This window comes from Meles meles, chromosome X, assembly GCF_922984935.1.
Source record: "Meles meles chromosome X, mMelMel3.1 paternal haplotype, whole genome shotgun sequence".
Lineage (NCBI taxonomy): Eukaryota > Metazoa > Chordata > Mammalia > Carnivora > Mustelidae > Meles > Meles meles.
The window spans coordinates 132,043,986-132,057,553 of NC_060087.1; the positions used below are offsets into that span (position 1 = coordinate 132,043,986).

Consider the following 13,568-nt stretch of genomic DNA (forward strand, 5'->3'; position numbering starts at 1 on the left):
GATATGTATAGAGGAAAGGCTACTCAACAAATGGTGTTGGATAAGTTGATTAAATTTGTAAAATAAAGTCATACCCTCATCTTACACTAATATAGATACTGACTGAGCTAGAGAAATCAAAAGTTGAAAAAAATGAAACCAGCCGAGGTGATGACGACCATGTAAATCTGAAACTTTCAATGTGTCCTCTCAACACAAGCCAGAGTCTGAGGTCACCCAAATGCAAGAAGCTAAGAACAGAAATTAATAAACACCAAGAAAAAATAAAATAATAATACAAGAGTTGATTAAATTCAGAAAAGAAACAGAAAGGGTTTCTGTTTCTTTTCTTTTTTTTTAAAAGATTTTATTTATTTATTTGAAAGGCAGAGATCACAAGTAGGCAGAGAGGCAGGCGGAGAGAGAGGGGGAAGCAGGCTCCCCACTGAGCAGGGAGACCGATGCGGGGCTCGATCCCAGGACCCTGAGATCATGACCTGAGCCAAAGGCAGAGGCTCAACCCACTGAGTCACCCAGGTGCCCCAGGGTTTCCATTTCTGCCTAAGATGTAGAAAGTTGCAGGGAATATCCCTTCCACTCTGACAAGAAACACCAAACAGAATACAGAATCTTTATTTCCTTGAGCTCATCAGGAGCTGAGGTCACACAGCCCCAGGGTAGAAGTGACTCAGGCAGCAAGCTTCCTTGGTGGTGACTCTAAACATACAGACTTCCAGGCACTCTCAAAGCCCTCAGCCCAGAACACAAGCCCAGGTACTGGCCTTCCTCTTCACCATAACAAGAAACAGGTACCTGCAATTAAAACAGATATTTGGGGGCGCCTGGGGGGCTCAGTCGGTGAAGTGCCTGCCTTCAGCTCAGGTCATGATCCCAGAGTCCTGGGATCGAGCCCCGCATCAGGCTCTCTGCTCGGCGGGGAGTTTGCTTCTCCTTCTACCCCTTGACCCAGTTCGTGCATTAACTCTCTCTCTCTCTCTTTCTCAAAAATAAATAAAATCTTTAAAACAAAACAAAACAACAAACAGATATTTGTCAACAGGGTTCTCATTTCAGCTGAAGTAACTGTTCAATCTGTAACAGAATTTCTCTCTTGGACTGCGGACACTGGGGTCCAACACGCGCGCAGGATGCTCAGCAGCGCCCCTGGTCTCTACCCTCCAGATGCCAGGAGCGCCCTCCCTATGACTGCTCAGCACGAAAATGTCTCCAGGTGATGCCAAATGTCTCCTGAGAATAGGGCTGACCTACTTTTACTAAAAAAAAGTACTCATTGGCGCACTGGGGTGGCTCAGTTGGTTAAGCATCCAACGCGATTTCGGCTCAGGTCATGATCTCAGGGTCCTGGGATGGAGGCCCGCATCAGGCTCTGTACTCAGTGGGAAGTCAGCTTCAGGATTCTCGCTCCCTCTGCCCATCCATACCCTCCCCCCAAATAAATATATAAATCTACAAAATTACTTGTTTTTATCATCTGAAATTTAACTTTATTTTTTGGCTAAATATGGTATCCCTATCTGGGGGGGGGGGAACCTCACCCTCAGTGAAACTATTGATCTAGACCCTCAAATACAAACGTGAGCAGAAAACCAAGAATCACCAAGCATTTGAAGATGAAATGAATTCAAAAAGCTTTTCTTCGAATATATTCTGCAAGGCCTTTGCACTTCCTGTTCCCTCTTTCTAGAAATGGGTTCCCCTAAATATCTGTTTGGATGTGATAGATAAAGCCAGAATATAATAAATATGCTAGGGAAAATTCTCACAAGATAAGATATCCAGAAAAGATGCGAATGCTGATGTGAAAAGGAAACCGTTCTTAGAAATTAAAAACATGACTACCAATCAATGGGCCAAACAGCAGAAAGTTTACAACTTACCCAGAATCACTGAGCTAAAAGCTTCACTTGAGTCTCTCAGAACACCGAGCAAAAGAGGACAGAGAGATAGTAAGTATGAGAGAAAGGCTGGGACATCTCTGGAGAGCAGATCTACCACCCATATTTCTCAGACTCCCTTTCCGCATGTCTCCCTGCTGGGTTCCGCTGATGGGAAACACTGGTGGAAGAGTTAGGACTCTCCGCACCCATCAGCATCGCCCAGTGGCAGAAGGCGGCACCGGCTCCAGCTGCCAGCTGCCAGCCTCCTCGAGCCACCTCTGAGTCTTGAGCACCAACTGCATTAGCAGCCCCCCCATCAGAGTCCGAGCAAGAGACGCAAGGCTGCAGGCTCCCCTCCTGCAAGCTCTCAGCTTGTGCTCCTGCCAAACGTCACCTTTCTGCCCCAGTTCTTTCAACAGTAACTGCTTTCTGTACTTACTCATATCTGAATGCCTCCTTTTTGATCCTCTAGCCTTCTAAGATCCACGTAAACCACAGCCTATATATATGGACGGCATCGTCTCTGTTGAGTACCTCGTGTGGCTTCTGTTTTCCCATCGACAGCCTGACTGATAGTGTTTATTACCAGAAGTAGTCCTAGGAAATAAGCTCTTACAATGACCTTGAACTACAGACAAAGTAGATTCAGAGCAAAGAATGACACCAAGAATAAAAAAGGTTGTTTCATAACAATGGGTTAATTCATCAAGATAAAGTAACAATCCTAAACGTGTATTCAACTCATAACATAGGTTCAAAATATGAGGCAAAAAGTGATAAAACTTCAAGGAGAAACAGACAAACCCAAAATTATAGTCTGAGATTTCAAACACCCCTCTTTGAATCGGTAAAACAAGAAGAAAGAAAATCAACAAGGATGTAGAACTGAGCAACACTATCCACCAACTTGACCTAATTGATATTTATAGAACACTCCACCCAACAATAACACGCACATTCTTTTCAAGTGCACACAGAACATTTACGAAGATAAACCATATATTAGATCAAGTCTCAACAAATTTACAAGGATTCCAATCATACAAACTATGTTTTCTAACTACAATGAAACGAAATTAGAAATCGACAACAGAACTATGTCTACAAATTAAACACACAGGTAACAGAAGAACTAACAAGAAAAACTAGAAAATATCTTGAAACGAATACAAATAAAAACACAAAATAGCAGAATCTCTGGAATGCTACTAAAGAAGTCCCAAGGGAGAAATTCATAGCGCTGAACGTCTATATTAAAAGATAAGGTGTGGGTTTTGCAGAAAACAATATGGAGTTTCCACAAAAAACTAGAAAACATAGAACTACCATACGATCCAGCATTTCTGCTTCTCAGTATTTATCTGAAGAAAATGAAAACCCTAATTTGAAAAGATGTAGGAACCACTATGTCCACTGCAGCGTTATGGAAACAACCTAAGTGTCCACTGATAAACCAATGGGTAAGAAAGATGTGGTACATAGACACAGCCGTAAAAAAGGCTGAAATCTTGCCATTTGCAACAACATGGAGGGACCTAGAGGGTCTTATGCTGAGTGAAATAAGTCAGTCAGAGAAAGACAATTATCACGTGATCTCACTCATGTGGAATCTAAAAATAAGACAAACAAGCAGACAAACAAAAGCAGAGACGGAACCAGAAATACAGAGAACGGGGGTATGGCTCAGTGGTAGAGCACTTGACTGCATAAATACAGAGAACAAACTGGTGGTTGCCAGAGGGGACGGGGTGGCGGCACAGGCAAAAAAGGTGGAAGGGGAGTGGCAGGTCCAGGCTTCCAGTTAGGGACCCAGAAAGTCACGGGGACGGCCGGCAGCGGCCCGCGTGCTGTCAGTCCCTACTTCGCACAGCCGAAGCCACGCTCGCACTGTGCCCAGCACAGCCGGGCAACGACGGGAAGTAAGAAAGGTGTCAAGTCAACGACCAGAGGTCCTGCCTGAAGTGACTCTCAGGAAGAGCGCAGGCTGTCGGGTGCTCACGGCCGAGGGGAAGAAGCCAAACGCAAAGACCACACACCCCGCTACCCCGTTCACACGAAAGCATCGGAGCAGGCGAGGCCGTGGACACAGAACGGAGATCGGCTGCTGCCTGGGGCTGGAGACAGGAGCAAGGACGCACGGAGGGTCCTCACGGAGGGTGTAAAAGTGGACTCATTCAATGGGGTTGAGCTACTGGAGAAACACAAAGGCACAGGGAAGTGAAAAGGTGCCACGGACCTCCCGTGCTGGCCTCTTCACTCAGCCATCGCCGCCGTATCTCCCGAAAGAATATTTTCGGGAAGTCGGGCGCTACATGAGGTTTTGAGCTGCTCCGGTCTCAGTGTGGGCCCACTGACTGTGTGGCAATTTCTCCAGCTCTTGACTGTGTGACTGGAGCAACGTTGCTGGCAACTGACCAGATCCTGGCACGGGCCTACTGGTCTGACTCTGCTAGTAGGAAGGGCAAAAGTCACCGGAACTCCACACAGCCACTACCCCAGGAACAATTCAGGAGCTACCCCGTGTGCTTGGAGGAATTGCAGAGATGAGCCACCAAGGAAGACCTAAAAGATTCAGGGCAGGCGATGCCTATCCCAGCCCCACCCGACACGCCCGCTTGGCCCACTGGAGAGTGTGTGACCTGAGTTTGCACCAGCTGCAGCCGCTGCCCCGGAGCCAGCCCGGCCACATGATGAAATCAACACAGCCTGGCAGCCGTGGGCGGCTATTTGCCCTCTGTAGCAACCAGCAGGAACAGTTCACTTTCCATTGGCATGAACAATAGCACGTCTTTATGATATTGTCCCCAAACCGTGGAAGCTCTGCTACTCTGCCATAATCTAGTCCATAGAGACTGTGATTTCCTTGACACGTCTCAGACATCACGCTGGTATGCTACATTAATGACATCGCGTCCATTAGACCTGCTGATCACCAAGCAGAGAGCACCTTTGCTTAGTAAGACAATGCATGCCAGAAAGCATGAAGTGAACACAGTAGGTTTCCTGAGCCTGACCCCGAAGTGAAGTTTCTAAGGGCACAGTGATCTGGAGCATGCTATCTTCTCCAAAGTGGAACAGAAGCTGCTGCGCTTGTCCTGAGTACACAAGCACACTAAGACAGTTATTATAAACATGTTCCTGGGGTGCCTGGCCAGCTCAGTCAAAAGGGCATGCAACTCTTGGTTCAGGGGTCCTGATCTTGGGGTTCATAATTTCAAGCCCCATGCTGAGGGTAGAAATTACTAAAAAATTAATTAAAAATAAATAAATATGTCCCACATATTCAAGAATGCACACAAAGCATTAGCATATTAAGGAGACATGAAAAATTAAAAAGATAGAAATTTACCTTCTAAAGATGAAAAATATAAGGTCTAAAATGAAAACTACACTGGATGGCATTAACAGCAGATTAAACATTGCAGAAGAAAAGATAAGTAAAAAACCGAAGATATAACGATCACCAAGAAATAACTATAGACCAGGGTGCCTGGGGGGCACAGTGGTGAAGTGTCTGCCTTCTGTCCACATCATGATCCTGGGGTTCTGGGAGCAAGCCCCATGTCGGACTCCCTGCTCAGTGGGGAGCCTGCTTCTCCCTCTGCCCACCCCTGCCTGCTCACACACACACTCTCTCTCTCAAATAAATAAATAAAATATTTTAAAATAAATAGATAGATAAAGCGAAATGCATGACAACAATAGCACAAAGAATACAAGGTCAGAATTGAGAATATACTGTTAAAAGGTCCTTACACTATACATGAAGTTGTATATTATTATTTAAAGAAAGATTCCAATTAGTTTAAGATGTATATTTTACACTGTAGGGTAACTAGTAAAAATTAAAAGGTTACGATTGTCAAGTTAATAGTGAAGATAAAATTGAGTAACAGAAAAGGCTTGATTAACCCAAGAGAAAGCAGAAACAAAAGACAAAGGAAACAAAGAACAGAGAGAACAAATGGAAAACAGCTAGCAAGATGGCAGATTTTATTTGAAACATTTCAATAATCATATTTTATGTGAATAAACTAAATATCCCAATTAAAATGAAGAGGCTAGGATTGCATTTAAAAAGGCAAAATCCAGCTATATGCTGTGTATAAAAAACTCGTGTTAAATATAAAGACCCTTGGGGCACCTGGCTGGCTCAGCCTGTAGAGCACGCAACTCTTGATCTTGGGGCTGTGACTTTGAGGCCCACAGTGGGCACAGAGATTACTTAAAAACAAATAAGTAAACAAACAAACAAACAAAATTTAAAGAAGAGACAGATAATTCAGAAGTAAAAGAATGGAAAAAGATGTAACATGCAAGCATGTATCGAAAGAAAGATGGGGGTACTTATATTTATATAAGAAAAACAGACTTCAGACAAGAAATGGCAAGAAATCATGGATAAAGAGAAACATTAAATAATGACAAAGGGGTCCATTCTCCAAGAAAACGTAATAATTCTGAATGTGTTCAAATGAAAACAGAGCACCGAAATACATGAAGTAAAAGCTAATAGAACTAGAACAAGAAATGTAAAAATCCAGTTACAGATGGGAACTTTTACACTCCTTTCTCAGTACTTGACTGTAAAAGTAAGCAAAAACCAGTAAGGATACAGAAGAACAGAACAACAACATCAACCAACCTGACCTAATTGGCATTCACAGAACACTCTGCACAACAAGAGAAGAACGCATGCTTTTTTCATACGCACACATAATATTCACCAAATAAAACTTTACTGTGGGCCCCAATATAAATAACAAATTTGAAAGAGCAGAAGTCATACAGAGTTTGTTCATAGATCATAATGGAATGCAGTAGAAATTAAGAATAGAAAGATATCTAGAAAATCTCCCAATATGTGGTAATTAAACAAACTCTCTAAGCAACCCTTGGGTCAAAGAGGAAAATTTCAGGGGTGCCTGGGCGGCTTACATGGTTAACCGTCTGCCTTCAGCTCAGGTCATGATCCCAGGGTCCTGGGATGAAGTCCCGCATCGGGCTCCCTGCTCAGCGGGGAGTCTGCTTCTCCCTCTCCCTCTTCCCCTGCTTGTGCTCCCTCTGTCTCAAATGAATAAATAAAATCTCTAAAAAAAGAGTAAGTCTCAGAAGGATATTAAGTAATATTTTGAAATAAATGGAAGTGAAAATACAACATATCAGAGGCACCTGGGGGGCACAGTTGGGTTAGGTGTCTCTTGGTTTTGGCTCAGGTCCAGATCTCAGTCAGGGTCATGTGATTAAGCCCCACATCAGGCTCCCTGCTCACCGTGGAGTCTGCTTCAAACTATCACTTCCTCTCCCTCTGCCCTTCCCCCCACATTCTCTCTCTCTAAAATAAATAAATAAACCTTAAAAAAAAAGAAAACACATCAAATTTTGTGGAATGCACCTAAAGCAATGCTTAGAGGTAAATTTATTAAATTCTTATATTAGGAAACAGAAGTAATTAGTAATTTAGTTACTGATTACTCAAATTAGTAATTTAAGCTTCCACCTTAAGAAAGTAAAGAAAAGATAAAGTTAAATCCAAAGCAATCAGAAGATAGTAAATAGTAAAGATAAGAGGATAAATCCATGAAATGGAAAGCAGAAAAGTAGAGATCAATGGAAGTATAGGTTGGTTCTTAGAAAATATCAGTAAAATTAATAAAACTTACTGGGACTGATCAGGAAAAAAATAGACAAGAAAGAAATTGCAATATCATAAATGAAAGAGGAAGCATCACTACAGATCCTATAGACATTAAAAGGATAAGTGAATATAACAAACAACTTTATGACAATTAATTCAAGTACTTAGATGAACTAGAGAAAATCCTTGAAAAACATTAACTACCATAGCTCATTCAAGAAGATATAAGTAATCTATATTGTCCTATTATCTGGCTTTTTAAAAAGATTTTATTTATTTATTCATGGGAGACAGACAGAGAAAGAGAGGGAGGCAGAGGCAGACTCCCTATGGAGCAGGCAGCCCAAGGTGGGACTTGATCCCAGGACCTCTGGATCACAACCTGAGCTGAAGGCAGACACTTAACCATCTGAGCTGCCCAGGGGCCGAGTCCTATTACCTGTTAAAAAGAAATTATATTTGTAGTTAATAACCATCCCACAGAGAAAAGTCCAGGCCCAGATGGTTTCTTCAGTGAGTTTTACCACTTAAGGAAAAGAGAACAGCTATACAACACAGTATCTTTCAGAAAATTAGAAAGGGTCGGGGGGGACATTTCCCAAATCATTTTATGAGGCCAGCATTATGCTAACATCAAAGCCAGACAAAGACAGTACAAAAATGGAAACTACAGACCAATATCCTTCACAGACAAAGCAAATATCCTCAGCAAAATAAAAGCAAATTAAATCAAGCAATATATGAAAAGAGTAATATATTACAACCAAGTGAAGCTTATCCCAAAATCTCAAGTCTGGCTCAACATGCAGAAATCAATCATCAGAATAATTAACCATAGTAACAGACAAAAAAAGGAGAAAGTATACTATTATTTTCATAGATGCAGTAAAGGCAAATATTTATGAAAATCCAAGTCATAAAAAAAAGTCTCAGCAAACTAGCAGTTCGAGGGAACTTCCCTGACTTGATAAAAGGCAACTACAAAAAGCTTACAGCGTCCATGCTGAAAAGGTAAAAGACTAAATGCTTTCCCCCTAGGATTGGGAAAAAAGAGTCAAGGATATCTGCTCTCATGAAGTCTCTGCAACACCGGCTGTACCACAGGTTCTAAGTATAAACAAGGCTACCAGGACTAAGTATGTGAGTTTAGCAAGGCTGCAGCATACAAGGTCAATATGGAGAGACCAGTTGACAATCTGATTCTGAAGCTGATATGGAAAAGCAAAGGACCCAGAATAGCTGAAACAAGTCAGAAAAGAAAAACGAAGTTGGAGGGCTAAAACTGCCTGATTTCAAGAATTATGATAAAACTATTGTCATCAAGGGGCGCCTGGGTGGCTCAGTGGATTAAGCTGCTGCCTTCGGCTCGGGTCGTGATCTCAGGGTCCTGGGATCGAGCCCCGCATCGGGCTCTCTGCTCCGCGGGGAGCCTGCTTCCTCCTCTCTCCCTGCCTGCCTCTCTGCCTACTTGTGATGTCTGTCTCTCTCTGTCAAATAAATAAATAAAAATCTTAAAAAAAAAACTATTGTCATCAAAACAGCATGGTATTTGCAGAAAGATAAACAACGAAATCAATGGAACAGACTACAGAATACAGAAACAGACCCACAAATCACAACCAATTCATTCTTAAAGTTGTGAAAGTAATTCAATGGAGTAAAGACAGCCTATTCCATAAATGGTATTGTGACAAAAGCAGTAAGATCGCAAGAAAATAAACAACATAAATATACCTTTGATAGAATTTAACTTGAACGGATCACTGATCTAAATATAAAATATAAAATCGGGGCGCCTGGGTGGCTCAGTGGGTTAAAGCCTCTGCCTTCGGCTCAGGTCATGATCTCAGGGTCCTGGGATCGAGTCCCGCATCCAGCTCTCTGCTCAGTGGGGAGCCTGCTTCTTTCCCCCCACCCCACCCCTGCCACCTGCCTCTCTGCCTACTTGTGATGTCTGTCGGATAAATAAAATCTTTTAAAATATATATATATATATATATATATATATATATATAAAATATATAAAATCATATAACTTTTAGGAAAAAAACCAGAAAATCTTTAGGACCTAGGGCTAGGCTGAGAGTTGTTAGATTTGATACTAAAAGCAAAATCCATAAAGGAAAAATTGATAAATTTTAAAATCCTCAAAACTTAAAAATCCTTGTTCAACAAAGATACTATAAAAAGAATGAAGGAAAACAAAAAAAGAGAATGAAGGGGAACCTGGGTGGCTCAGTTAAGAGTCCAACTCTTGATTTCAGATGAGGTCATTATCTCAGGGTTGTGAGACTGAGCCCTGCTTTGGGGGCTCTGTGCTCAGTGGGAAGTCTGCTTGTCCTTCTCCCTCTGCTCTCCCCTGTCCCGTGGTGTCTCTCTTTCAAATAAATAATTAAATAAATAAATAAATAAAATCTTAAAAAAAAAAACAAAAAAACTAAATGCGGTAATACAAGTCAAGTCCTTAGCGGTGGCTCAGTGGGTTGAGCGTCTGCCTTCAGCTCAGGTCATGATCTCGGGGTCCCGGGATCGAGCCCCACATCAGGCTCCCTGTTCAGCGGGAAGCCTACTTTTCTGTCAATTTGGTCCTCTCCCCTGTCCCCACTTTCGTTCTCTCTGTGACAAATAAGCAAATAAAATGTAAAAAAATTAATGTAAATTCTTACAATTTATAATTATTGTTGTTACAGAAGTCTTTAAAATTGAGAAAATAAAAGACAAATGTTCATGAATAGAAAAGTTGAGAAAATAAAAGACAAATGTTCATCAATAGAAAAATTATTAAATTATGTTACATCTATTATAAGAAATATTAGGCAATGGTTTAGAAGTATGAAGTAAATTTATATGTACTAATTTGGAAAGATATCCAGAATTATCGTGAAAAAAGTAAACTGCAGGACAATTTGTATAGTATGATCTCATTCGTGTAAAAACAAAATGGTATGTTTTGAAGAAATTTTTCTAGAATGATATTCACCAAACTGCTAACAGTTGTTATCCCTAGGGAGGGTTGTGGAATGAGGTGGGGTTCAGAGAACGGGGGTCTTTCACTTTTTCGTCTAGTTATTCCTAGACTGTTTGAATTGTTTCTAGAATATATTCATATATTTTTGAAACAAAAAACACAAAAGAGTCAACTACTATCTTTCAAAAGAGCAGTGATAAAAATAGCTTTCTGATTGCCTTGGCTCATGGATTCAAGAGGATGAGGCACGAGCTTACCTTGGACTGAAATATTTACCTAAAAATAGACTCGGCTTCCATCTGTAATCTAACAACCATCCGCGGAGCGCTGCCTGTTGGCTTGGAGCGCAGGGCCCTGAGTCATTGCCGCTGCTGGGCCACTAACCAGTTTTGTTATGTTATTGTGTTACAAACGTTTGACTGTGGACTTTTTGGAAACAAGGATCCATGTCTTTGCCCTGTCTCTGTAGCCGCCTGACACAGGGCCTGATTCAGAGTTGGCGGACAACTGAAATAAAGAGTAAGTCCTCGTGACAATGTCGGAATTAAAGGTGGCCGCTACGACAGTGCGGTCCGCGCCCCGCTGAACTGACACATGCTCGCCATCTAGTGGCCGTAGGGACTCCTGCGGAAGCCAGAGATCAGGAGAAATGGACTACGTTCTGGGATGCCTTTCAACACAACTGCGCTGCCCAGCCAAAGAGCATGGCCCTCAGAAAGAGTTGACAAGCATCAAGTAGAAGGTCATGGTTTATGTCTCGGAGTGCTGGTAAGATGACCTCTCGATGCTCCTGTTTTAAGTCTCCTCCATCAGCTTCCTACCATCAGACGCCTCTGTCACCTATAAGCTGTGGGCAAAGTCCACGTTGCCCTTTCTCCACCCCCACCGAAAAGAACGAAATGCATATGGTATTAGGTATGGACAAGGACGCTTTCCCAAAACTGATGAAATACTAATCATCTTTCCTGAGACAGTCTGGTCGGGACAAGATAGAAAACAAGACTAGAAAAAGAAAATTTTCCATAAACGTTGCCCTCCAGGTGCACCATCTTTCTGAATTATCAGAAATCATCGTGAGAGTGAGCGCCACTGTGAAAACAGGTAGTGAGCCTGGAAGAAGTCTCGCATGCCAAAGGGCCACAAGGAAAGCCACCCTGACTTGGCTTTATAAACAGTCTTTGTGACTGTCCCCTGCCCCTGCAGAGCTCAGGGAGCAGGTTTACTTGTCCTCCAAGTAGGAGGGACCAGATGCGAGGTAACAGTCTGAGAAGTACCAGACCTTGTGTTTATGGAGTAGGGGGCTCAGAAAGAATGATGAAAGGACAGACATCTACCTGGTAGGTTGAACAATATTCCTGTAAAATGCTGCTCAGCAGTGGGGTGCCTGGCTGGCGGTACCGTGTGCAACTCTTGATCTTGGGGTTGGGAGTTCCAGCCCCGCATTGGGTGCACAGATTACTTTACAAAAAATCTTTTAAATATTAAAAATCAATAAATAACTAAGTCTTTTAAAAATATATTGTTAAAATGTTGCTCTGCAGACCAAACAACAGAAACTTCTCAACTCCTGAGAGAGGGACACTGTGTAGTTTAGGGTCAATGGGGAAAGTGGCCGAGTCATGTTCACAAATGGGTCCTGTCATTATAATTCCACCTCATCTTGGTTCACACGGTAGGTGTCTCGCAAACGTGAGAAAAAAAACGGAGGTGCAACTTGGCGGCCACGGGAATCCCGGTTTGGGATCGCGGTCTACACAGGAACAGCGCCTCCGGAGCAGGCGTGTTCGTCCCGAGCACCGGGCTCTGCAACTGCAGAGAAGTTACGAATCCTGAACAACATGGATCCAACCAACTACTCCCAGCCTGAACACGGAAAGAAGCCCCAATATCTATTTACATGCAACCCCAAAGGCTCGAGTGCGTCTCGCTCGCGGCCGGAGACTCTCAGTAACAATCAGGTCCTCCGAGGCGGCCCGTTTTCCAGAGCTGCGTCCGGCGCGGCCACGCCACACGGAACCTGGCACTGCGGCGCGAAGGAGGATGCGCTCTCCCGAGCGCCCCGTCGCTCCCCCGGCATGAGTCCTCGGCTCCGGCCGGTGCTCGGAAAGCGCGGTGTCAGCAGAAAGAGTCGAGAAGCGACACCGAGAAAACCACGAGTGCCCCCGCGGGAGGCTCCAGAAGAGGCGAGTCTGCCGACAGCCCCACAAGAGAGCGCGGCGGACGGCACCGGGGGAGCCCCGAACCCCGCGCCCCTCTCCACCCCCCGCCGGCCTCCGCCAGCCGCGCAGCCCGCGGGCTCTGCCCGGGGGCCGCTTCGCCCCGCTCGAGCTCCGCGGCGCCAAAGAGCCTCCCGGGCCGACTCCGCGGCCGCCGCCGCTCGACGTGCGTGTGCGGCCGCGCGGCCCGAGGACGCCCCCACTCACGTAGCGCTGCAGCTTCCTCTCGGGGGGCGACTTGACGAGCCAGCCCGTGCACACGGCGTCGCCCGCACTCATCGTGGCCGCCGCCGCCGCCGCTTCCTCCAGCTGGGTCGCCGCGGCAGGAGGAGGAAGTCGGGCCGGGGATGCCGGCGGGGCGGGCCCAGCGCCGCCCGCCCGGCACCGCCCCGAGCCCCCGCCGCGACCCCCGCCCGCCCCCACCCCGGCCGCCGCGAACCCCGGGGGCGGGGGCAGGGGCAGGGGCGGGGGCGAGAGGGGAGGGACGGCGCCTCCGCCGCGGCCCAGACGGCTCCCGGAGCGGGGCGGCTGGGGGGGGGGGCGAGCTAGCCCCCTCGTGCGGAGCTCCGGGCCCCGGGGTCACGGCGGCGAGCCGAGGCCGGGGACCCGCACCTTCGAGCGCCCAGGCAAGGGAGGCGGGAAAGCGGGGCTCCCCTCCGACGACCCCGTCCCCTACCAACCCTGCCGTGAGCGGCCGCGGAGGGGCTCCCGCACGCCCCTCCCCCGGGGATCACCGTCCCGCGGCGCCGAGCCCGACGGCCGAGCGACTCAAACGTCCTTCGGGACCCCGAGCTTCCCCATTCAATACTTTACAAACTTTACGCCCCGGAGGTGCAGTCGGCGGCCTCGCGGCCCCCGGGCTTTCAAGG

General features: G+C 45.4%; 1 protein-coding gene across 2 annotated transcripts in view; it reads right to left on the reverse strand.

Moving 5' to 3' along the window:
• Positions 1 to 13,007, reverse strand: part of GAB3 (GRB2 associated binding protein 3) — a 78,498-nt gene extending 65,491 nt beyond the window's left edge. For both annotated transcript variants that reach the window (XM_045996179.1, XM_045996178.1), the window contains exon 1: positions 12,907 to 13,007. In XM_045996179.1, coding sequence (XP_045852135.1) covers positions 12,907 to 12,978 — 72 coding nt within the window. In that variant the 5' untranslated portion in view covers positions 12,979 to 13,007. The remainder of the gene's footprint in view (positions 1 to 12,906) is intronic.
• Between the last annotated feature and the right edge of the window lie 561 nt (positions 13,008 to 13,568).